The 25,691-nt window shown below is 45.4% G+C and overlaps 1 protein-coding gene across 4 annotated transcripts in view; it reads right to left on the reverse strand.

Moving 5' to 3' along the window:
* LOC138784040 (uncharacterized) overlaps positions 1 to 25,691 on the reverse strand; it is a 242,957-nt gene that overhangs the window by 176,424 nt on the left and 40,842 nt on the right. For 3 of the 4 annotated variants that reach the window (XM_069959482.1, XM_069959481.1, XM_069959480.1), the window contains exon 8: positions 17,690 to 17,758. The exons of the other annotated variant lie outside the window; for it this stretch is intronic. In XM_069959482.1, coding sequence (XP_069815583.1) covers positions 17,690 to 17,758 — 69 coding nt within the window. The remainder of the gene's footprint in view (positions 1 to 17,689; positions 17,759 to 25,691) is intronic. 4 annotated transcript variants of the gene reach the window in all.

A 25,691-nucleotide genomic window follows, 5' to 3' on the forward strand; every position in this document is an offset into this window, starting at 1 on the left:
TTCAGTTTCTTCCCTTCTGAAATATATTTAGGGTTTAAAATATATAAAGGTTTCCATCATGTCCTCCCTTTCCCTTCTTCCCTCCTGTAACATATATAAAGGTTTCCATCATGTCTTCCCTTTCCCTTCTTCCTCCTGTAACATATATAAAGGTTTCCATCATGTCCTCCCTTTCCCTTCTTCCTCCTGTAACATATATAAAGGTTTCCATCATGTCCCCCTTTCCCTTCTTCCTTTTGTAACATATATAAAGGTTTTCATCATGTCCCTCCTTTCCCTTCTTCCTCCTGTAACATATATAAAGGTTCCATCATGTCCTCCTTTCCCTTCTTCCCCCAGTAACATATATAAAGGTTTCCATCATGTCCCCCCTTTCCCTTCTTCTTCCTGTAACATATATAAAGGTTTCCATCATGTCCCCCTTTCCCTTCCTCCTGTAACATATATAAAGATTTCCATCATGTCCTCCCTTTCCCTTCTTCCTCCTGTAACATATATAAAGGTTTCCATCATGTCCCCCTTTCCCTTCTTCCTCCTGTAACATATATAAAGGTTTCCATCATGTCCCCCCTTTCCCTTCTTCCTCCTGTAACATATATAAAGGTTTTCATCATGTCCCTCCTTTCCCTTCTTCCTCCTGTAACATATATAAAGGTTTCCATCATGTCCCCCCTTTCCCTTCTTCCCTCCTGTAACATATATAAAGGTTTCCATCATGTCTTCCCTTTCCCTTCTTCCTCCTGTAACATATATAAAGGTTTCCATCATGTCCCCCCTTTCCCTTCTTCCCTCCTGTAACATATATAAAGGTTTCCATCATGTCTTCCCTTTCCCTTCTTCCTCCTGTAACATATATAAAGGTTTCCATCATGTCCCCCCTTTCCCTTCTTCCCTCCTGTAACATATATAAAGGTTTCCATCATGTCCTCCCTTTCCCTTCTTCCTCCTGTAACCTATATAAAGGTTTCCATCATGTCCCCTCTTTCCCTTCTTCCCTCCTGTAACATATATAAAGGTTTCCATCATGTCCTCCCTTTCCCTTCTTCCCTCCTGTAACATATATAAAGGTTTCCATCATGTCTTCCCTTTCCCTTCTTCCTCCTGTAACATATATAAAGGTTTCCATCATGTTCTCCTTTTCCCTTCTTCCTCCTGTAACATATATAAAGGTTTCCATCATGTCCCCCCTTTCCCTTCTTCCTCCTGTAACATATATAAAGGTTTCCATCATGTCCTCTCTTTCCCTTCTTCCTCCTCTAACATATATAAAGGTTTCCATCATGTCATCCCTTTCCCTTCTTCCTCCTGTATATAAAGGTTTCCATCATATCCTCTCTTTCCCTTCTTCCTCCAGTAACATATATAAAGGTTTCCATCATGTTCTCCTTTTCCCTTCTTCCTCCTGTAACATATATAAAGGTTTCCATCATGTCATCCCTTTCCCTTCTTCTTCCTCCTGTAACATATATAAAGGTTTCCATCATGTCCTCCTTTCCCTTCTTCCCCCCAGTAACATATATATAGGTTTCCATCATGTCCTTCCTTTCCCTTCTTCCTCCTGTATATAAAGATTTTCATCATGTCCCCCCTTTCCCTTCTTCCCCCTGTAACATATATAAAGGTTTCCATCATGTCCTCCCTTTCCCTTCTTCCTCCTCTAACATATATAAAGGTTTCCATCATGTCCTCTCTTTCCCTTCTTCCTCCTCTAACATATATAAAGGTTTCCATCACTCATCTCTATTTATCACCACTATAGCCGAATACGTTTCAGAAACTTATCTGAAGCTGAAGTAATGTAATAACACACTACTCTAACATCTACGGACAGGGTTTCAGTGCTAAAGCCTATGATGTTGGTTGCAGGAGGGGACCCCCTTAATTTCCACCCTCTTTGGCATTAATGCTATTGTCACTTAAAGTTAAATGTGCAAATTCGCAAAAAAAAAAAGTAACGAGAGATAATAAAACACTATAATAGAATATAGGCAATAATTACTATTGATGGTAAATCCGATGTTTATTGGTTCATCAATAGGGATTTGCATTGGTGAGAAGTCCAGAGATTTCCTGCACTAACAACAAGATGAGGGTCTCCGGCTCTATACACACGGTAACAGATTGGTCTCCCTATCAGGCAGTCGCTTATGTGAGACACTCGTCTGTGCTCCTACTGGACGTTCAAGCAATTTTCCAAGGTTTTTTACCCTATTTATGAATTTAATGAAACTGGACACATGTGACTTTCCAGCAATTAGTAAGTGAGAGATCTCCTGAATGGATGGCGGCCACAGCTCGGATCCACACAAAGCCATAAACACAATCTTTACGGTGAATTTGAGCTACGACGGTGTGGAAGAACTTGTCTTTACCGATAGTGCGGCTCGCAAATACTAAAAGGCTAATAAGCCATAAAAACTATGAGTCCGTGATTAATCCTAATGTGTGAGCAGCAGGGATGATGATGTGAGAGGTAAAAGGTCCGGGCTTCTATGGTACGACAGTGACAAATGTCATTAGATTAGTGCTAGCTCACAGATCGCCTTCCGGAGGAGGAAGGAGGAAGCACAGACCTGGGTCCATTGTCCAAGTTCTCCCTCAACAGCAGAAGACAGGGATGAGAAGAAGCTTCTGAAAACCTTTCATGGGGTACTCCAACGAAAATCAGCCCTGCGGCCAGTAATAGGCGGAGCGGCCTGACAACGCACAGGTGGCTTCAGAAGTGCTGGCAGCGGTTGTGGTGACCAGAGAGAAGCTAGGAGGACACCGGGGAGCGTGGAGAGGCAAGTATACACTTTATTATTTTATATGCTTTATTACTATTCCAAAATTAGCCGTCATTGGCGCACACAATCTGAGTATCAGGAGGCGCCAACACAGAAGATTTCGAAACTTGGCTTCTGTAACCAAACTCTATAAGATGCATTGAAGAGGTTCTCTGACTTTTAGTTTAGATACTTGATACCTTTCATCTAAATTTTATGAGTGTTCCCTCAGCTTCCCCCAGGAGTTTTGTTTCAAGTTCAACAACAAAAAAAAAAAAAAGACATAAAAAAAAACATATTATTCAGATATTTCTTAGTAATACATATTTCCACAAGCCGGCTGACTTTTTCAAAGGATTTATTTACATTTTCCATAAGGCATATAAAGCTTATAAATAGGGACTCTTACACTCACTTCACTGGATCCAGCTTTTCCCGACACCCAGAGAGGGGCAGCAGTGAGTTATAGGACAGCCAGCTGACAAGCCGACCGCCGAGACTAGCCAAGCACTTTGCTAATACAGTAAATTTACTCATCCCTATACATTACTATATTTACCAGATTCTGCCTGTCGCAGTCCATGATGCCGTGCCACCTGACATTACAAGTAGTGTTGAGAAAACTTGCTAAACTGTTTGGCAATGCTCACCAAACCCAAACACTCGGCATTTGGAGAAGTTGGAGAAGTTCTCAGCAGGCTGGAGAGGTTGAATGGCGCCCTAGGGAATCCTGGAAAACATGGATACAGCCTATGGCCTATGGTTTTATCCATGTATTCCAGGACTGCCTAGAGTTGCATCCAACGTCTGCAGCTGCTGGTAGTCAAATGCCGAGCGATCAGGGCCAGAGAACGTTGCCGATCCCGAACAGTTTGGCAAGTCTGCTGTATACTAAGTACAAGTTACCACAATAGTTTCTGATCAAACCGGAAAGGGAGACAGGAGAGGAGGGTTGGGTTGGGAAGGGAACCAAACTGGTTGACTGACTAATAAGTGTTCATGGGAACATATCTTTATAAAAAAGGATTTTAAAAAACATACATTTGAGCACATTTTCATTATGAATCGATAAATCAATAATATGGTTTATGCTTTGTTAGAAAAAAATGTAAATTTTTCCCCTGGAGTAATCACAATAGACGGACACTTCCTGCTCTTTGCAGCTCAATGGTTGACTTTGCCATATAGACAGGAACAGAATAAGCAGAGTTGTCTAAAGGCAAGGTAGGAGAGGAACATCATACAAATATAAGGGTTCTTTTACGTAGACTTAAGCCCCTATTACAAGAAGCAATGGAGAGGAGCAAATGAGCGCTATCAACACTCTCGCTTGCTCCTCATTCCCCGCTCGCTACCAGTGCTATTACACACGTCGGCAGTGAGTGGGTAAGAGCCGGGATTGGGGGGCGTGGGGTGATCTCTAGATTGTCCGCGCAGCCCATAGAGGATAGCGGTGTTCTGCTGCCTTCTATTTCACAGAGTGATGGCAGCAGATCGTTGCTATCTTAGTCGTTTGTCTTTCAACATGTTGAAAGACAACGACAGACAGCAATCAGCCGACATCGTCCATGTCGGCTGATCGTTGTTTCATCGTTGTCGGCCGATAATCGTTTCGTTTAGTAGGGCCTTAAGATCGTTGCTCGTTCACAGAGCCAGGCTCCACACGTGACCCCTGGATCTCCCATGCAGGCCGTTCATTTAATGATAGTTAGCCGCACATTCCGGCTTACACAGAAAAAGGAGCGGCTGGCTAGTGATTATTTTAATGGCTGCACAAAAGCAATGCAGTGCGCCTCACAAGCGTTTTTTACAGGGGCTGATTATGGGCAAAAAAGCGCTCCTTTCGGCTGATAATCGGCACATGTAACCTTTCGGGAAAACCTTTGACATGTCTAAAGTTTGGATTGGTTTGTGTCTGAGTGTTCAGAGCGGTACCGATCAGGAGAACAAGCAGGCAGAGGACACCGCTGCAGAATAAAATCAGTCGGAGCCTGACTAATCACATGACAATGAGCCGGTAGCGCAGATTTCATCCAGCTCGTTCTTCCAATCGGTACAAGTCTGAAAACCCAGACCCTGACTAATCAAAACTTTGGACAGGTCTCTATGACACATCAAAAGTTTTTCCAAACGAAAAATAAACTTTCAGGATCTGTATTTAGCTCCTGGGTCATCCTCTAGGAGACGGGCTGTATACCATCTCTTCCTGGGTAGAAACTAGCAAACCTCTAACTTTAAATCCAAGTTTGGCAACCTCTCCGAACCTAAACTCTTGGCATTTATCTTCCTACATCTGGAAAAGTTGGTAGTCCTGCAAAACATGGATGCCCCCATAGACCATTGGCCATATCCATGCTGGAAGCCCCAGGACGGCACCCAACTTTTCCAGACAGAGGGAGTTAACTGCTGAGGGTTGCGGTTTGGAGAAGTTGCTGAACCATTGAAGTTTGCTCATCTCTATTCCTGGGGACTGTAATAATCGAGGACATTTCTCATCTGTCAGTGAACTTAAGTGTTTACTTAAAGGGGTTATTCAGCGCTACAAAAACATAGCCACTTTTCCCCCTATTGTTGTCTCCAGTTCAGGTGTGGTTTGCAATTAAGCTCCATTTACTTCAATGGAACTGAGTTTCAAAACGTCACCCAAACTGGAGACAACAGTAGGGGGAAAGAGGAAAGTGTTTTTGTAGCGCTGGATAGCCCCTTTAATTCATCATGAATACAGATGTCCTAAAACCAATGAGAAGCAGCATAGAAGAGAAAATACTGCACCTTCTGAACGTGGCAATGTCGCAGACGCATGTACACGGAACCCCACATATAAGGCCCCTGTATTCCATAGGTAGCACAATACAATGATGCCAAATCATATCAACAATAGCACTACATGCAACTGAGAGTATAGGCTATCATATACACAGCAGTGCGGTACACAGCCTCTTCCTATGGTTTCCTCCAGTTTTGGAAGAGAGGAGGAGTGCTGGTTACTGGCCCCGGCTTCTTTCAGCACTTTAGAGGTATTTACGGATTTATCTTCACAGAAAAATATACTTCATTTACCCCCTGCTACACTATATGTGCAGACAACACAGGAAGGTTGTGCCACCCTAAGCAAATCTTTTAAAAGACAAAAATAAATGGCTCCATAGTTCAGATAACATCAAAGCGATCAGTGGCGGCTCAGTCACCCCCTGCTACTGTACGCGCTCCGCTCAGTACGGCTCAGTCACCCCCTGCTACTGTCCGCGCTCCGCTCAGTACGGCTCAATCACCCCCTGCTAATGTCCGCGCTCCGCTCAGTACGGCTCAGTCACCCCCTGCTACTGTCCGCGCTCCGCTCAGTACGGCTCAGTCACCCCCTGCTACTGTCCGCACTCCGCTCAGTACGGCTCAGTCACCCCCTGCTACTGTCCGCGCTCCGCTCAGTACGGCTCAATCACCCCCTGCTAATGTCCGCGCTCCGCTCAGTACGGCTCAGTCACCCCCTGCTACTGTCCACGCTCCGCTCAGTACGGCTCAGTCACCCCCTGCTAATGTCCGCGCTCCGCTCAGTACGGCTCAGTCACCCCCTGCTACTGTCCGCGCTCCGCTCAGTACGGCTCAGTCACCCCCTGCTACTGTCCGCGCTCCGCTCAGTACGGGCGGCAGCCTGTTCCCTGATATCTCTAAGTGTCTTTATTGGATTCCGTGCCTAATTCTCTCTCTCCCTGGCATCTGGCAAAGCCGACATACACAGCACCAGGAGCAGTAACGGACAGTGCAGCTAAGCTACTGCCCGTACACCGCATAGCACTCTGTGTTTTGCTGCAGTTTTTCATAGAGAGGTTGTGAATAAATTAAAAAAGTAAAATTAAAAAAACTTTTAAAATTGCCTAAACTTTAACAAGGAAAAATTAATATATAAATAAATACATTAATTAATTAATTCTCTGTCCTGGCGTCCATTAAAGAGACTCCAACTCCTCTTGGCTTTACCAGACACTGACCTGACTATTGTCATCGGAGCCGTGCCTGGAATATATTACCCTCTATATAAGTTACCAGACATAAATAAAGAAGTGCCCCCCATCGACATCACTGTCTATTATAAATGCTCTTTTCGACAATGCAGGGTGAAGAGTCACGGCCGGAATCAATCCTGGAAAGTCACAAATCCTACCGACTCAGGTTGCTGCACGTTAATCTTCCAATAATGCACATGCATTCATTAAACCCGCCGGCGATCGCTAATGCAAATCGCAGCGTACGACAAACGCAAACTCCTCCTATCCCGGGACAATAGACGACATATAGAAAACATGCACTTAAAGTTAATTTGCAAATGCTGCAGAAGAGAGGCAGAAGCCGCACGTGTCGCTATGACAACCGGGGAAAAAAACCCACAAAAACGCTTAATTAAACAAACCAAAATAGCGACTGACTGAGAACAATGAACATGTTGAACGCGTAATTGAAGGGTTCGGCAGCGATTCAGTTGGAGGAATGTCGAGTTATTAAATTAATTATCGATATGCGCGGCCCGTGTTATTGGCAAACAATCCGGCACCGCTCTGCCAAAAAACATGACTTCATGAATTCCTCAACGTGGAGAAACAGACAGCTGAGAGTAATGGGCAACGGACAGTGAAGGGTTAAAAAAAAATTGGATTATTCTTTAGGCAAAGTCGACATGGAGGATTTGGGCCGAAAAGAAAAAACCCTGCAGCGACCGGCTTCAACAACGCCGCTTAATAGCCTAAGGGTCGTGTTATATGGAAGGGACAACGCAAGCGGTTATTAATGCTGCCTGCTGGACGTCAATTATCAGTCAGGGGAGTCGGGATTGTTCTGCCGACTTCATAGACCATCCCCGATTCTGAGATACACTACAGAGAGTATAAAAGGGATCGACACTCAGCTGATCGATAGGACTGCAGAGGCTTCTTCACTGCTCCAGGCGTTACTCCATACGTTTCATAGTGGCCGTACCCAGGATTGCAGCTTGTCCTATTTAAAGGGAAACTCCAGCGAAAATCTTTTTTTTTTTTTTTTTTTTTTAAACAACTGGTACCAGAAAGTTATATAGATTTGTAATTTACTTCTATTTAAAAATCTCCAGTCTTCCATGCTGCTGTATGTCCTGCAGGAAGTGGTGTATTCTCTCCAGTCTGTCACAGTGCTCTCAACTGCCACCTCTGTCCATGTCAGGAACTGTCCAGAGCACTGTGTCAGACTGCAAAGAATATACCACTTCCTGCAGGACATACAGCAGCTGATAAGGTTTGCTCACCTCTAATTGTTAGACAACATAAAGATGATGAATTCAGGAATCCAAAGGGATCTGGACAAGGGATGTAGGGGGAAAAACACCAGTAGGGGGAAATTGTTTTCAAATCTGCTATGGGTCGCCTTACCCAAAGACAGTGCAGCCTCGGCCTTCTCCTACTGGGATATGATAAATTATATGGTTATGCAGTAGCTGCTTGTTTATATTACAAAGTTATAAAATCCTGGTTTATTAAGAAAGCTCAAGGGTGACAGATGTGCCTAAGCAGCAGCATGCACACCTTCCCCACCCCTCCTGATTGGTTTCAAGCACTAAGCCTTCTACATCAATCATGCAGGGCAGAGTGGGGGAGAGAGGAGGTATGCATGCTGCAGCTCAGCCTAATCTATAGAAAATATGATTCTACAAAGTGCAAAGAGACAACTGCAAAGGTATGATTTGTTTTATCGGCCTGAACAGTAGTAGTATATATAAGATCTTACCACTAAGGCTGGGGTGTAACAGCCCTCAATACTTGTCACTATAACTGCCAGTTGTTGGCCAATATGGTTCTGTACTACTTCAATTAGACTTTTCATCGGTAAATGGCCCCAAAGCGCTCCCGTAACTTGCTTCATGTTAGCAGGAGTGATGGCCGTAATAAAGTTATATGTGTCACTACCTATTACTGTAGACTGAGCCCTCTGTTACCGCCGTCTACGAGACATTGATCGCTAATTAGTCATAAACCAAAGAGGATGGCCGTCCCGTCACTTAAGGCGTTTCCGGCCTCCGGGGAGTCTGACGTTCCCTCAGCGCTGGTTCTGGTGGATTATTGGATTTTTCGACAGATTTCCTTATAACCTCCTGAGCAAAACTAACACCAAGTTGTCTCTGTTCTCCTGTAAATTTGCGCTCATTATCGGGTCTCCGCTGGGGCCCCCCTGCAAGAATGACCTTTCTGGTAATCCACATGGAACCAATACCATTAGCCGTGCCATTCCTGATTATCTCCATGAATTATTCACAGAGAAGTTCTGCAGGATGAGACACTTGTCACCAACTTCATCTTCAAAGATTAAAAACTAAACTAAGTTAAAAAAAAATAAACATAAAAACCCACAAACTCTCCTACAGGTGTAACGTGAAGCCCTGGGGGTCACAATTCTAAACCTGCACTATCTATGCACCACAGAGGGGCTTCTGGGTCAGATTAAAGCGCAGGGCCTGAGGGTGACCCCATACAGCTGCATATGGAGTAAGGGGCCAGTATCAATATATACGGCCCATGCCCGCTCTGTATACTGCGCAGCAGACCTCCCCGCATCACAATGAAGGATTATGCCTGGAGTTCCAATGTCCAATCCCCAGTATAGACCATAGAGAGCAAAGAGAGAGACGTGGGAGAAAATTACATAAGTATAATAGTGAGTATAAAAAGTTTATGTTTTGAAATATATGAAAAAAATATAAGAAAATAAAAAGCTAAAGGGAAAGTCCAAGTCATGACATTAATCCTGAAGAAACGTTCTGGAAGGACCTCAAGTGAACGGCCAATGGTAGTAAGCGGCCAATGGAAGTGAGCTGCCAGCTGAAGTGAGCAGCCATTGGTACTCAGCGACCAATGCTTGTGTGCGTCCAATGGAAGAGAGCGGCCAATGGTAGTGTACGGCCAATGGAAGTGAGCGGTCAAAGGAAGTAAGCGGCCAAAGGAAGTGAGCGGTCAAAGGAAGGGAGCAGCCAATGGTAGTAAGCAGCCAATCGAATTGAGCGGCCAATGCTAGTGTGCGGCCAATGGAAGTGAGCAGCCAATGGTAGTGTGTGGCCAATGGTAGTGAGCGGCCAATGGTAGTGAGCGGCCAATGGTAGTGAGCGGCCAATGGTAGTGAGCGGCCAATGCTAGTGTGTGGCCAATGGTAGTGAGCGGCCAATGGTAGTGAGCGGCCAATGGTAGTGAGCGGGAAATGGTAGTGAGCGGCCAATGGTAGTGAGCGGCCAATGGTAGCGAGCGGCCAATGGAAGTGGACCTGCGACATAACGGACCTGAAGCCAATACTCATGACAAGTTGTTAGATTAGGCTCTTTATCTATTTTTTAGGACTGATGAAGTTACAGGTCAAATTTATGTGGAAATTTAATAAAACTTTTGAAGGGTTCACAAACTTTTAAGCACGGCTGTAATTTCCAGGAGAGTTTTATCTTCTTATCCGGTCGGTGATGTCATACGGCCCCGATCTGGTTGATCTCACGTTGATACTCTGCCGTCCTGGCTGACCACAGGCCTCTGACCATTGGTTTACTATTGTATAGGAACAGAATATTCCAGCGTTTTCTTGCAGTTGCTCTCGTTTTACGGTTTCCATACAGATATAGGCCACATGAAATATTGAGCAGCTGTGTAGACACTTGCTGATGCGGAGTTACAGAATCACGCTCCAGAGCTGCAATCTCACAGCAATCCCCGGTGGGTTACAGTCACAAAATAAGTGTCCACCTTGCACAAGGCAGTACACAACCTGATTCAGGAGGCAAGCTGCATCTCCCACAATGCAATGCAACAAAGAGGATTTTAATAGAGAAGTGTATCCACATTCCAGTAGTGAACAGCACAGATTCTCTATAGGGGGAAATGGTTGTTACTCTGGAGGAGCCAACTTTGAGCACATTCGGTATCGTACAAACCCGAAAGCTCTGCATTTGGTTACCGGTGGCTGAAGAAGTTGGATGAATCCACAGGAGTCCTGGAAAACCTGGATACAGCCATAGGCCATAGGGATGCATCCAACTTCTTCAGCCTCCGGTAACCAAATGCAGAGAGTTCGGCTTCAGATGGATCCAAATGGGCTTGAAGTTTGCTCATTTTTAGTCATTTTGCAACCAAAAAACAAAAACTACACTGACACAACTGCAGACAGATGAATAGTGGGTAGTGTCATCCTACTGACAGCCCAGTCCTGTACAATGACAGGGAAATACTCAGCTCAGTGTCCCTCATATTAAAGGGGTCATCCAGGCTTAAAAAAATACAGCTACTTTCTTGCAAAAACAGCGCTGCCCCTGTCCTCAGGCTGTGTGTGGTATTACAATTCAGCTCCATTCACTCCAAATGCAATACCTACACCCAACCTGAGGACAGGAGAGGCGCTGTTTGTAAAAAAAAAAAGAGGCATTTTTTTCAAGATGACCCCTTTAAAGGGGAACTATAAAGCAGGCTAGATGAATCTAACCTACTGATAGCCACTAATGCTCAACGAGCGGAAGATATGTCCCTCACCTTCCTCTTCTGTGCCATTGTAGTCCTCAGTCCGGAGCACCATTAGGAGCACTAGAACTCTGAGCCGTCCCACTCTGGGGGCGGGGCAGTGCTCCTAACGGTGCTCCGGACCGGAGATTACACTGATAACAACTCAGGAACAGCACAGAGGAGAAGGTAACAGACATATCTTCCTTCTCGGAGCCCCATGTGCAATAGGGACATATCAGCAGGTTAGATTCACCCAACCTGCAGAAGTGCCAGAAGTTGCTAAAGATCAATGTGACACACACACACTAATGGCATCATCAGGATCCCCTGTGCGCGCATTATATATATATATATATATATACACCACACATACATACATGTACATACACCCACCTGGAGAGCTAGAGACATAAATCCTAAGAAAAGGAAATATAAAAATATATAATAATATAACTAAAAAGATGGAATAAATCCGCCTTTGCACACGGGTGATCTCTTGTTATTGATAATCCCGAGCTGTGAAGAAGAGAATCTGAATTACAGAGCGTGCGGCAGATCAATGGCTTTGTTAGGCGGAGAAGTCTCTTGGATCCATATCAGGCAGTACATGTGCACAGGATGGAGGAATGAAAGGCCGGGATTAGACGCCTTCATCAGGGTTCATGTTCCTGCAGGATTTTTTCCCCTGTAAATTCTCACAGTGATACATATGAGAGAGATGCAGACTGGAGGTAAAGCTCCGGCGTTAACCCCTTCACCGCTACACGATCCCATCCTGAGATAAAACGCCGTGCTCCTTGACCTTTCTCGCCGGTTTCCTCACCGCCTTTAGTCTCCGGCTCTCAAGAAAACGACAAACATTTAAGTGCAGGAAATGATCGACTAACGTATAGAATCCAGGGTAATAAATGACGGCAGCGGGTAATAAACCGCAGACACGGATAAATCACAGCGGAAATAAAAAAAAAATAAAAGGAAATCAATTAAATCTGGGGAAAGGCGGCGTTCCTGCTGCCGCTCCACAGCTATAAAATACGGCATCTTATATCATGGCAGATAATGCTGGAGCGTAATAGAATATAATTCCATCATCTTCATTACTGTGTAATCCTTAAGAAAGCCAAGATGATTTACATCGATCGGGGAATCGCTTTACGGCTCTCCGGAGGATTCTAAATGGCAGAATAAAGTAATGTTACCGATTGTACTTACTGATATGATGCACAATGTATAAGGTCATGATGAACGCTCTGTATGTAGTGACTCTGGCAGGGCCGTATGGATTCCCGTATCATGTTCTTAGAATGGTGGCGACCAGTAGGCAGTGAGCACAGGGATGCCTGGCGAGTGGCGGAACGGCAGCAGTGGGAGAGGGGTGAGGTGAGTGAGGGAACGGCAGCAGTGGGGGATGGGTGAGGTGAGTGAGGGAACGGCAGCAGTGGGGGATGGGTGAGTGGCGGAAAGGCAGCAGTGGGGGATGGGTGAGGTGAGTGAGGGAACGGCAGCAGTGGGGGATGGTGAGTGGCGGAACGGCAGCAGTGGGGGATGGGTGAGGTGAGTGATGGAACGGCAGCAGTGGGGGATGGGTGAGGTGAGTGATGGAACGGCAGCAGTGGGGGATGGGTGAGTGGCGGAAAGGCAGCAGTGGGAGAGGGGTGAGGTGAGTGAGGGAACGGCAGCAGTGGGGGATGGGTGAGTGGCGGAACGGCAGCAGTGGGGGATGGGTGAGGTGAGTGATGGAACGGCAGCAGTGGGAGATGGGTGAGTGATGGAACGGCAGCAGTGGGGGATGGGTGAGGTGAGTGCTGGAACGGCAGCAGTGGGAGATGGGTGAGGTGTGTGACGGAACGGCAGCAGTGGGAGATGGGAGAGGTCAGTGACGGAACGGCAGCAGTGGTGAATGGGTGAGGTGAGTGAGGGAACGGCAGCAGTGGGGAATGGGTGAGTGAGGGAACGGCAGCAGTGGGGGATGGGTGAGGTGAGTGATGGAACGGCAGCAGTGGGGGATGGGTGAGTGGCGGAACGGCAGCAGTGGGGGATGGGTGAGGCGAGTGATGGAACGGCAGCAGTGGGGAATGGGTGAGGCGAGTGATGGAACGGCAGCAGTGGGGAATGGGTGAGTGAGGGAACGGCAGCAGTGGGAGATGGGTGAGGTGAGTGATGGAAGGGCAGCAGTGGGGGATGGGTGAAATGAGTGACGGAACGGCAGCAGTGGGTGATCAGTAAGATGAGTGACACGTTTTTGTTTTCGAAACAGTCGGACTCCTCCTCATCTGACAGAACTTAATATCAACTAAAGTCAAATCCATGATATTCTAGGAGGGAATTGCACATTGGTTGGTTGTCACCACAATTCTCCAAAAATAAGACCTAGCTTCATTTTGAAGGCTTTTTGGAATAGGTTTGAAATATAATTCATACTCTAAAAATTAGCCCTAGTTACAGTCAGCTGACCAGATCCCTGACACCGGGTGGGAGAGCATCAGCCAATCAGGGCCAGACTTGTAATGTTCCGCCCCAACCTGCTTAACACAATTGCACAGCAGGGGCATTGAACATAGGGGGGACGAAGGCCAACTACAGAGAGGAAGGGGGGTATACAGTATGGGGGGGAACAACTACAGAGGGGGGGGGGATACAGTATGGGGGAACAACTACAGGGGGGGGGGGAATACAGTATGGGGGAACAACTACAGGGGGGGGGGATACAGTATGGGGGAACAACTACAGGGGGGGGGGAATACAGTATGGGGGAACAACTACAGGGGGGGAATACAGTATGGGGGGGGAACAACTACAGAGGGGGGGGATACAGTATGGGGGAACAACTACAGAGGGGGGGGGGATACAGTATAAGGGAACAACTACAGGGGGGAGGGAATACAGTATGGGGGAACAACTACAGAGGGGGGGGGATACAGTATGGGGGAACAACTACAGAGGGGGGGGATACAGTATAAGGGAACAACTACAGGGGGGAGGGAATACAGTATGGGGGGAACAACTACAGGGGGGGGAATACAGTATGGGGGAACAACTACAGGGGGGGAATACAGTATGGGGGGGAACAACTACAGGGGGGAATACAGTATGGGGGAACAACTACAGGGGGGGAATACAGTATGGGGAACAACTACAGGGGGGGTACAGTATGGGGGAACAACTACAGAGAGGAAGGGGGTATACAGTATGGGGGGGGGGAACAACTACAGAGGGGGGGGGATACAGTATAAGGGAACAACTACAGAGGGGGGGGGGATACAGTATGGGGGAACAACTACAGGGGGGAATACAGTATGGGGAACAACTACAGGGGGGGTACAGTATGGGGGAACAACTACAGGGGGGGAATACAGTATGGGGGAACAACTACAGGGGGGGGTGAATACAGTATGGGGGAACAACTACAGGGGGGGAGGGTATTATGACTACCTGCAGGGGGGGGGGGGAGGAGTATACAGTATACTTCTAAACCTTGGATGATAAACAGAATTGAGCCCCCGGTAATAAAATGTTGAGACTTCCGGGTTCTGACACACTTGGGCTTGAGGCTCGCTCATCTCTAATATTAAACCTAATTGGACTATAATCCCGAGCTGTAACCAATGGGAGGAGCGGCCCTACACACCAATCCTATAGTCTCCTGTTCTATTTGACAAATCTTTGCAGAGCAAAAACCTCTTGTGTAATGAACCCGGCAGCATAAGAAACACAAAATATACAAATGGCACTTACACGTAATAAGGATAAAGCGATGCATACAAGGCCTCAGCCGCATCCCTGCTGGGAGATTTGCTGCACAAAAACTGATGTGTGACAGCAAAGAACGGAGCCGTCCCAGAAGATGCCCGACGCTTCCAACATCTCCTGTCTTCGGGGACATGATCTAATTACTTTAATGCTATACTTAAATCTGCCGTTTCATAGTTATTAATGGCCGAATGATGGGCCTTTCAACTCAGCTACATTAAATAGCTGCCGATGACAAGCCGGAAAAATAATACCAGCCGCAGGAGCAAGGCCGAAAGCAAAAACAGGATTTAGGAGAGCAAAAACAATTAGAATGTAATCATTCTGCTGCTCGGGCCCGTGACCTCGGCCGGTGCGAGGCGGCCAACTCCGGCCATGCATAGGAAACTAATCTACACCATCGGAGGATTCGCGGCCTATGTATGGACGACTAGTGTCAAGAAGTCGAGAACGTTGTATAGGAGTTCTTATAGAAAGTAATGACTAGGACAATGTCGCCGACTAGTAGGAGAAATACATTCAATTAGCCATGTATCTATCACTAATAACACAATTGTAGGAATGATCGGCATTACAGTCTATATGGAAATACATGCAATACCTGTGTAAACAGGGAGTATCTGGTGGTGCTCATAATATATAGCGCTTTTCTTGAAAACAGACAGCAGAAACAGAGAGACGCACTCTATATATAAAAGATTCTTTATTTTACAAACAGCGTAGACACCAAAGGGCAGACGCCAGCCGGGTGCAGGTTACAGGCTGTTTCACACAAGTGTGCGCTTCAACTGAACAATGGTCTGTTGAAGCGCACACCTGCGTGAAACAGCCTGTAGGCTTTCTACTTTTTTATGTATTACTAATAACTTCAATGTGTCCAGGGTTGGAAAATAGGGCAGATTGGGCCACCAATGGAATCACAAAGACTGATGGGGCTGACCAACCCCAGGAGGAAGGGAACTGCTTGCCTCTCTTACTAAGTTGGTGGTTTTGTCATTTCTACAACCTGAAGCTCATTCCTTCCAAAAAGGGGTTCTCTCACGAAATCAGTTCATCAAATCATCAAGTCTCAGCACTTGAGTCCTTTAAAAGATTCACGGAGTGGCCATTTTTGGCGTAGCAGGGCCAGATGCAAATAAATTTATTTGCACTTGCTTGTTGTGAAAATAAATTTTGGCATCGGGCCCTCCATGCAAGATGGGCGGGGAGGGGGCAGAATGGGGAGAACGGGCTGTGTCCTCTAAATTGAACATTTTTCAAGCTGTCAACTACATCTATGCCTCCTGATGCATCCCATTACATTGAATCTGCCTTTGCAGCAGCTGCTTGGCATCACTACTACTACTACTACAAATATACTACTACTACTGTCCACCAATATCTCCAGTTTTACTCAGCATTTTAACGTTATAGGGTATATGCACACCAGTATAGGGCATATGCACACTGAGCAATTCTATGCTCGAGCAGATTCTGAGTGACCCGAAAGTGACCCGCAGCAAGTTATCCGCGAGAATTACTCAGTGTGTATATACCCCAACACATAAATGTACATTTTGCCTCCTTTACACATTTGCCGTTTGTAAAGAGCTGGCGGAGCTCCATAAATCATACACAATAAAACCGTCCTATGTGAAGTGACAACAGGAAATTGCCACCATGACACGACTCCTGCAGGGCTCCACATCCCGCGCTTCCCGTTACCAGATGATAAATATAGGATGGGGGGGGGGGGCATGTCGCTGTATAAAGAGGCCGCTCGGCTATTTAGGCGTCATTCACTATACTGCTGTATTAGTTGTCGCTCTGTACAGAATTTATCCCTGGCTCAGTCTTTTCGCTGAATATAAACTACGGCCCGAAATGCCCTGAAATCGCGATCAACATCTCTTCACCACGAGACATCTTCAAAAGCAAGATTTTTTTTTTCCGGACAATTAACCTTTAAGACCTTTTAAAGATGATTATTAAGTGCTATTGTATCTGAGAGTCCACAGAGCTATTTCAGCCCGCACCGTACAAAAACACAGCAAAAACAGCAGCACACAGCCGCTCATCTCCCAATAAGACAAAGAAAGTTATTACGATTCCGCCCATGACAGCGGACACAAGAAGCACATGGCTTATTAGCGGCCACTTATAACCAGAAGCTTCTGCAACGTGCAGTAAATTTACATGGATAAGCAAACATCAAAGCCAGGCGACAGTCTACTTAGCCATATTACCCCATAAAAAGAGCCATACAACGGCCAGATCTTCTCTTTGAAGCTTTGTTTACCTAGAACCTATTATATTTTGCCGCAACCTGATGGATGGGATGGAAATCGAGCCGGGTATTAATTCCAAACCGAAAAGGCTAAATAGTGACTCTATGGATTTTTTTCTATGTAATGTCATATGGCGGCTGAATATGAACGGTGGGAGCTCGGCGCTCTTCCGTCATCTCCTTACCTCCTCGGGGGCCATGTGACATACAGGGATAATGAAACACTTGCTGTGCTTTATAGGTGCGTTCATCCAAATTGACATTTCAGAAACGCTGAAAAGTTCAGGGTAATTATGAAATATCATCTTCCAGCCGCAAAAATAGGGGAACACCTGAATCCCGCCACTTGCCGCCTCGGCACCAACATTAATAGTGGTAGAAAGAAAAAGCCATAAATAAAAGTCATCATTCAATCCTACCTCAAAGTCTTCAGCTTCTATTAGTAACTTGCCTGTCGTGATCCGGGACTCGTAAGGAGGCAACGTGGACTGAAAGAGAAGGGGAAAATTATTTACACGATTCACTGAACGGATAAAAAGCTAAATCAAGGACTAGAAGAATCTGTAAAAACTGTCTTAAAGGTGAAGTCCCACGGAAGGACAAAAACTGCAGGCAGGCTGGTGGGGGCAGGAACTGAACTCCCCTGCCACTGTGCCTCCGCTAGCTAACATCATGGCCTGGCTGACTGATTGACCATTAGTGACTGGGGTTAGAAACCGCAGGGCAATCGCTCAGTCGCGTCGTGACATTTCAGCTGGTGAAGCTGGATACGTGAGGTACCTGGTTTCAAGCTGAAGCTGACAGCCAGCTGCTGCGAACGGGACCCGGGAGTGGCGGCACAAGGACAGGTGAGTTCTGGTCTTTTTATTATTTTCCTGCCCCACCAGCCTGCCTGCAGTTCTGTATTTCCATGGACTTCTTCTTTGAAGGGGTATTCTCATCTGGGCATGTTCTCCCGATAACAAGCCGATTGCTGGGAGATCCGGATGTCTAGGAGCATAGACGTGACTACCCCACAGTGGATGGATAGCTCAGTGTGCCAGCATGGCCGGCACTTATCCATTCTCTATGGAGCCACTGAACGCATCCAAGTACTGAACTCCTTGCATCCCCTTTCTTGGGGCTGACGGTCAATTCGCCTGTTATCCCCTATGCTATACCCCAAAGATGTCTGGGGAACTGTACAGAAGATTAAGTGGAGAAGTAACGACTACAGAGAAGACATCACTGGTCTTGTTCCCCGTCTTCCCCCTTCTAGTCTGTGAAGCAACTTCCAGCATCTGCTACCATTGCGTAAATGGTAAAGAAGTCTACAGTGTTAACTGGCCGTAATCTTCTGTGGCCGCACCACATTCTTTCTGCCAAGTAGGAAGCCTATTGAAAAAATATGATTCCCACCCATGAACATACATGGACGATTATCGGCAGGATTTGTTGCAATAAACGTTCCTGCTGGCTATAGTCCGCAGAAATCAGCCGGGGACGGGGAAAATGCCTGATCCTCGGCTCATTGTGTCTTTAGAGCCTACTTCAAAATTTAGCGTTATCGGCCCCTATGTAACCAGGGCATGTGAGGCCGATAACAATAAAAGGAAACTGACGGCACATATCTTGGGTTCTGGGATATGTATATAACCGTGCTGTCAGTTTCTAGATCCCACAGCAGTGTATACTTACCACCCGCACTGCTGCTATGGTCCGGCATTCTGTTCTCCAGCTCTCCTGTCCAGCTGCTGTATCTTCAGGCTGCCCCTGCCTCCTCTTGAGTGGACGGAGGTGGCGGCATATGAAGACACAGCAGATGGATGGCTGATCACGGCAGCAGCACATGAGGTAAGTATATAGTGCTGTGTGATCTGGAAACTGACAGCTCAGATATAGGTATATCCATGTCCCAGAACCCAGTATCTGTATATCCATGTCCCAGAACCCAATATCTGTATATCCATGTCCCAAAATCCAATATATGTATATCTTTGTCCCAGAACCAAATATATGTATATCCATGTCCCAGAACCCAATATATGTATATCCATGTCCCAGAACCCAATATATGTATATCTATATCCCAGAACCCAATATCTGTATATCCATGTCCCAGAACCCAATATCTGTATATCCATATCCCAGAACCCAATATCTGTATATCCATATCACAGAACCCAATATCTGTATATCTATATCCCAGAACCCAATATCTGTATATCTATATCCCAGAAACCAATATTTGTATATCCATATCACAGAACCCAATATCTGTATATCCATGTCCCAGAACCCAATATCTCTATATCCATGTCCCAAAATCCAATATATGTATATCTTTGTCCCAGAACCCAATATATGTATATCCATGTCCCAGAACCCAATATCTGTATATCCATATCCCAGAACCCAATATCTGTATATCCATATCCCAGAACCCAATATCTGTATATCCATATCACAGAACCCAATATATGTATATCTATATCCCAGAACCCAATATCTGTATATCTATATCACAGAACCCAATATCTGTATATCCATATCACAGAACCCAATATATGTATATCCATATCACAGAACCCAATATCTGTATATCCATGTCCCAGAACCCAATATCTCTATATCCATGTCCCAGAACCCAATATCTGTATATCCATATCACAGAACCCAATATCTGTATATCCATATCACAGAACCCAATATCTGTATATCCATATCACAGAACCCAATATCTGTATATCCATGTCCCTGAACCCAATATCTGTATATCCATGTCCCAGAACCCAATATCTGTATATCCATGTCCCAGAACCCAATATCTGTATATCCATATCACAGAACCCAATATCTGTATATCCATGTCCCTGAACCCAATATCTGTATATCCATGTCCCAGAACCCAATATCTGTATATCCATGTCCCAGAACCCAATATCTGTATATCCATATCCCAGAACCCAATATCTGTATATCTATATCCCAGAACCCAATATCTGTATATCCATGTCCCAGAACCCAATATCTGTATATCCATGCTGTCAGCTTCCAATGGCTGCATGATTGATACAAGGATTGCTTGTGAAGTCTGGCCGTGCAATATAAAGGCACTGCAAACAAACATTGATCTCCCTGTTTGGTGCTCATTTACAGCCACCTGTGGCAGAGATTGGGAAATCTGAAAGGACCATTAGGGAATTCTGAGAACATAAAAGGGGGGGGGGGGGGGGTTAACCTGTTTAGGACCCTCATTTGCATGAAGGAGGACCTGTTCCATCCTGTATTTGGCTAGGGCTACACAGCCATTTCTGAACACACAACTTCCCAACGCATGTACAGGAAAGTGTCCACAGCCCTACAATAGCAGGAACTCCATCTCGGATGGATTTCTTCAGTCTACAGTAATGGCCACCAGTGAATTGCAACACCAAACCATTTATTTGTATGAGTGGTGGAGTTCGCAACACTGGTCATGTAACTTGAAATTGCCGCGTATTCCTCGCCTTAAACAGACAACCCCTTGATCTGAATAAACAGAATGTAATGCTTAACTTCTCCTGTGGAGGCGCTGCAGGAAAACTGAACACTGGCTTTTCCACAGATTACAGCTGATGGCTGGGGATCCCAGCAAAGAAACACTTGGATCAACTTTAGTGTTGATCAGACCTGAATAACTGTTCGGGTTCAGCCATGTTCTCTGAGCCCAAACGTTCAGCATTTGATTCTGTGCAGCTGCAGAAATTGGCTGCCACCCTGGGGAGTCCAGGAAAACCACAATACAAGCATCTCCATGTTTTTCTGGCAGCCCTAGGGCGGCATCCAACCTCTACAACCGCGGGGAATCACATGCCGAACGTTCGGGTTCAGAGAACATTGCTGAGCCTGAGCAGTTTACCAGGTCCGCTCCACACGAATCCAGACATCTCCAACAAGCAGACTGACCAAAGCGGAGATCCCCTTTAAAGGTTTGGATATAGAATGACTTATATTATAGAATTACTAATAGGTGGCAGTTTTCTATTTTCTGGAAGAGTCTCCCTATTTATTCCAGGAAACACTGCTCCACAGCTTCCCTAACTGGCTGGATCTGAGAATCCGGAACAAATACTAAAAAGTTAAGGATTGGCAGTTCTTAAACTGATTATCTTCATTTTGCCGCCTTGGGAAATCATAAAAGGATCCAGTGAGCCATAAAGAGAGCATTACGGAATCCCGGCTGAACGCAGAGCCGATAGAAGAGATTCCCCGGAGCCCGTTCTTCAGACTCAGTCCAATTCATGAGATCGCTGGAGCAGAAACCACCTCCAAAGATCAGACGTGTCCCCATGCAGGCGACGAGATGCTGCAGTGTGAATTATGTGCAGTAGAGGGTTTATAACCGGAGACCAATCCCGAATGATGACAACCTTATTCCGCCTGCATACATAACATAGGCGAGATGTTCTGCATAACCTTGCCACATGTCACTTCTTCACAAGTCTGTTTATTTTCTCATTCGCAACCTCTCACTTTAATACATATCAACTCTTCTCTGTCTGATTTACCATATGTAGCAACTCTTAAAGGGGTACACAGAAGAAAATCTTTTTATTTCAGAAAGTTATATAGATTTGTAAATTACTTCTACTTAAAAATCACCAGTGTCCCAGTACTTATCAGCTTCTGTATGTCCTGCAGGAAATGGTGTATTCTTTCCAGTCTGACACAGTGCTCTCTGCTGCCACCTCTGTCCATGTCAGGAACTGTCCAGAACAGCAGCAAATCCCCATAGAAAACCTCTCCTGCTCTGGACAGTTCCTGACATGGACAGAGGTGGCAGCAGAGAGCACTGTGTCAGACTGGAGAGTACACACCACTTCCTGCAGGACATACAGCAGCTGATAAGTACTGAAGATTTTTAAGTAGAAGTAATTTAAAAATCAATATAACTTTCTGAAACCAGTTGATTTAAAAGAAATAAAGATATTTGCCGGAGTACCCTTTTAAATATTTGCAAAATGACCGCTAACTCATCCGGAGTATAAGAGAAAAGATCCTAGTAACTGCTCGGGTAACATTTCCATTGCATCGGGGAGCTGAAGCCTAAATTGGAAAAGAAGAACATTTCGGAAAACAAAACAGTACAAGTAAATGAGCAGAGAACTTTTTTTTCACGGTGCACTTGGGGAAAGAACATAAGGTTGGTGGTAAACAGTCTATGACTTGCAAATGTTGTGCTAAGCAGTATCTACGCGGCGCTGCGGGTCATTACCGAGAGAAGGTCCTGGTAATTTTATAAGGTTGAAATCGTTACAAAGTCTGAACGACCTGCCTGGAAGATGATCTATATGCAAAACAATATGGCGGGGAGGCGTCTGCCGGGGGGGCTCGGACTCAACTTCATTAATCTAAATCCATTTTCTTGGAGTCGGACGAGCGAGTATTTTAATAAACAGCGGGAGACGCACTAAAAAAATATACAACTTGGTGAAGTAAAAGCGGAATGAGTTTTATTTAGACATTAGCATATTTCATATGCGCTGAAAATTGAAGTTATTTTTGGGTTCCGCAAGGGTTTTGTTCTGGTTAAGAGGTGCTAGAAGTAATTCTGCGCGGCGGCAGACGGATCGTCGAGTCAGCAGTCAGACATTAGCCGTTCCGGATGAGTCGCTTCTATAGAAAATGCTATTTAGATTGTGGAAAACACACAAGGTTATACTGGATGGTGTCGCTTAAAGGGGAATTACAAAGAAATATTTCTACCTTTAGGACTATTCTGGGCTATGCTACTGTGGTGTCCCACTAGGGGTATTGCTCCTGTATACACCCTTTGCAAAAGTTTGTACTTTTTGTGGTCTTATTGTTGTAAAAGTAGAGTTGACCACTAGAAGTCGCTGTAATAAGTATTGATATATGGAAGCCGCACAGCTGAAGGATTGCAAAGGGCTATTGTATTTATATGTCAACAGAATCTGTGAACCAGTAGGATTTCTGCTTTCTTCTTTCCTATCATCTCTTCTCTCTATTCTTCTATTGCACTCTTTTCATCATCATCAAATCATTGCTGGCCACTGAGCATCACTGATTGGCAGGGTGCTTACACTGGACACCTTCACCGATCAGCTGTTCCGGAGCGCTACTGCACCTGCACTACACAGTGAATGAGGCGTGAAGACAGGCTCGGACCTCAATGACGTGAACCACCACCACTCATTCTGCCACCACCACCAAATGGCTTCCAGTCCAATTGCAAAATCTGTACACACGTACATGGACTCCTTGTTTTGCCCCATATGGTGCCTATAGACTATTCTGCAATTATAGCAAGAGAATATATAGCACACACACACACATATACACGCATAGACATCACCATGGCTCAGTGGTTAGCGCCATTGCCTTACAAGATTGGGATCCTGGATACAAATACAAGTGACGCCAACATCATGGAGTTTGTATGTTCTCTGGGTGCGGTTTCCTCTGGGGATCTCCGCTACAGCTAAAAAAAATTTTTTTGCACGGGCAGCACGGTGGCCGCCAAAGGCAACATCTGCTAAAGGTTTGTAGGTTCTCTCTGTGTGGGTTTCGTCCAGTTTCCTCCGAAACCCAAACCAGATAGGCAACTTTAGATTGTGAGCCCTAATGGAGACAGGGACCAAACTTGAAAACTATGTCAGGTGCTGCGGAGGAATTCTGGACCTTGAGTTTAGTTTACCTATATTTCTGGACCGCCTTGGAGGCACAGACCTCATCAGGTCCCGACCTAGCTTATCAATAAGTTTATTAGGGTGTCCCCATATTCACAAGGCATACATGTTGAGCGAAGAAACTGTGTGAGTTTGGCAACTTTTCTGAACCCCGAACACTCAGCATTTGATTTCCGGTGTCTTGAGAAGTTGGATGCCACCTTACAGCCTATGGTGGGACGGATTGGTGCACAAAGCGCACCCGCCCCCCACTGCACCAAAACACCTTATCAGCATATTACCGTAAATATACTAATATGGCAAAAGGGGAGCCAAGTATGACGCCAAGGAAGACGATCCGCAACGTCCTGTAACCTGTAGAGACCTATAAGGAGATTAGAGGCTTCTAACCTGCTGATCATTTCACTTTTTCTCCCTGCACTGTGGATGTTTACTGAAAGTGCTCAATAAATGGGACAAACAATATGTTAGTTACCATATGTCTGTCTACTTATGTAACAATTACATTCCATTTCATTAAAAATTTCATTTCCAGGTCCTTCCACAGAATTCATTCACTTTTTCATTACAATGGTGAACATCAGAAAATAAATTGTAATCGCCATTCGTGACACGTGTTACTGCCCTCATCAGTCAAAACCCGACAGAAGTGTATGAGCGCCATGTTCCGCCTCCATTGTATATAGTCCGAGACCCGCCTCTGTATGAACCTGGAAATATACATTTATTTTGACACTTATTTTTCCAATAAGCCCGATAACATGGGAGGGTAGATTTACCCTCGGCCACTTCAGGTTAAGTAAACTCTAAGGGTGCGTGTAATTCCCGTGTATAACCCGCGGCGTATTCAGTCGCTCGTACCCGCCCAAACGCAGCAACGCGCATCTCTGCCTGTGCCATAGACATCCGCCCGTGTATAGAATAGAGTCTATGGAACGGGTGGGTCATATGCGGGAATTCCGTAGTGTGCACGCACCCTATAATGGTTAAGTAGTAACACCGTGCAGAAGTTTCTAAGCGGCAGAGGAGGAGGCAGGAGCCGTCTTAGGCTTTCAGCTAATTCCAGCTCTTAATTTAGACCTGTGGGAGGCCGAGATCCCGCTACAATATAGGGACGTCTGATCTGCCGCTGCAGATCCCGCTATAATATAAGGACGTCTGATCCGCCGCTGCTACTGCAGGAGAAAGACTCACATTTCTAAAGCTCCTCGATGGGTAAGGGATCATTATGACCAGGAGAGGATGAACGTGCCAGGTCACTATATTCCGCCAATGATAGAGAAACCTAACACAGCAGCTTTTAAGGAGGAAAAGACAAAAAACAAGAAAAAAGCTAAAAATACTCCAAGGCTTTCAGTGTAGCTGGAAATCTGAAGAGACCAGGAGTGACATGACACCTATCGGCTCGGATGGATGTGTAAAATAGGACATTTGTTTAATAGGAATTCATATTCTTAAAGGGAAAGAGTCACCTAGATTCTTTGTTACTGATTAGAGTCAGATGCTAAAATTTGTTCTTTTATTCTAATCGGTTTCTATTTTCTGATAAAAATTTAAATTTCACTTTTTGTACATAATTATGGGGGTGGCCATATTGCCTGGGCTGTTCTTAACAGCATTTAGTAACATGCTTTACAGCAAGCCTCATAGATATAGACGACAATAGAAAGACTCTGTCCCCTTGAGATGAATGTGAGACATTACTGAGCGCGCTCTGTGACCTGTGAAGAGGTCATTCAATAGGGAGCTG

Source organism: Dendropsophus ebraccatus, chromosome 2, assembly GCF_027789765.1.
Source record: "Dendropsophus ebraccatus isolate aDenEbr1 chromosome 2, aDenEbr1.pat, whole genome shotgun sequence".
NCBI lineage: Eukaryota > Metazoa > Chordata > Amphibia > Anura > Hylidae > Dendropsophus > Dendropsophus ebraccatus.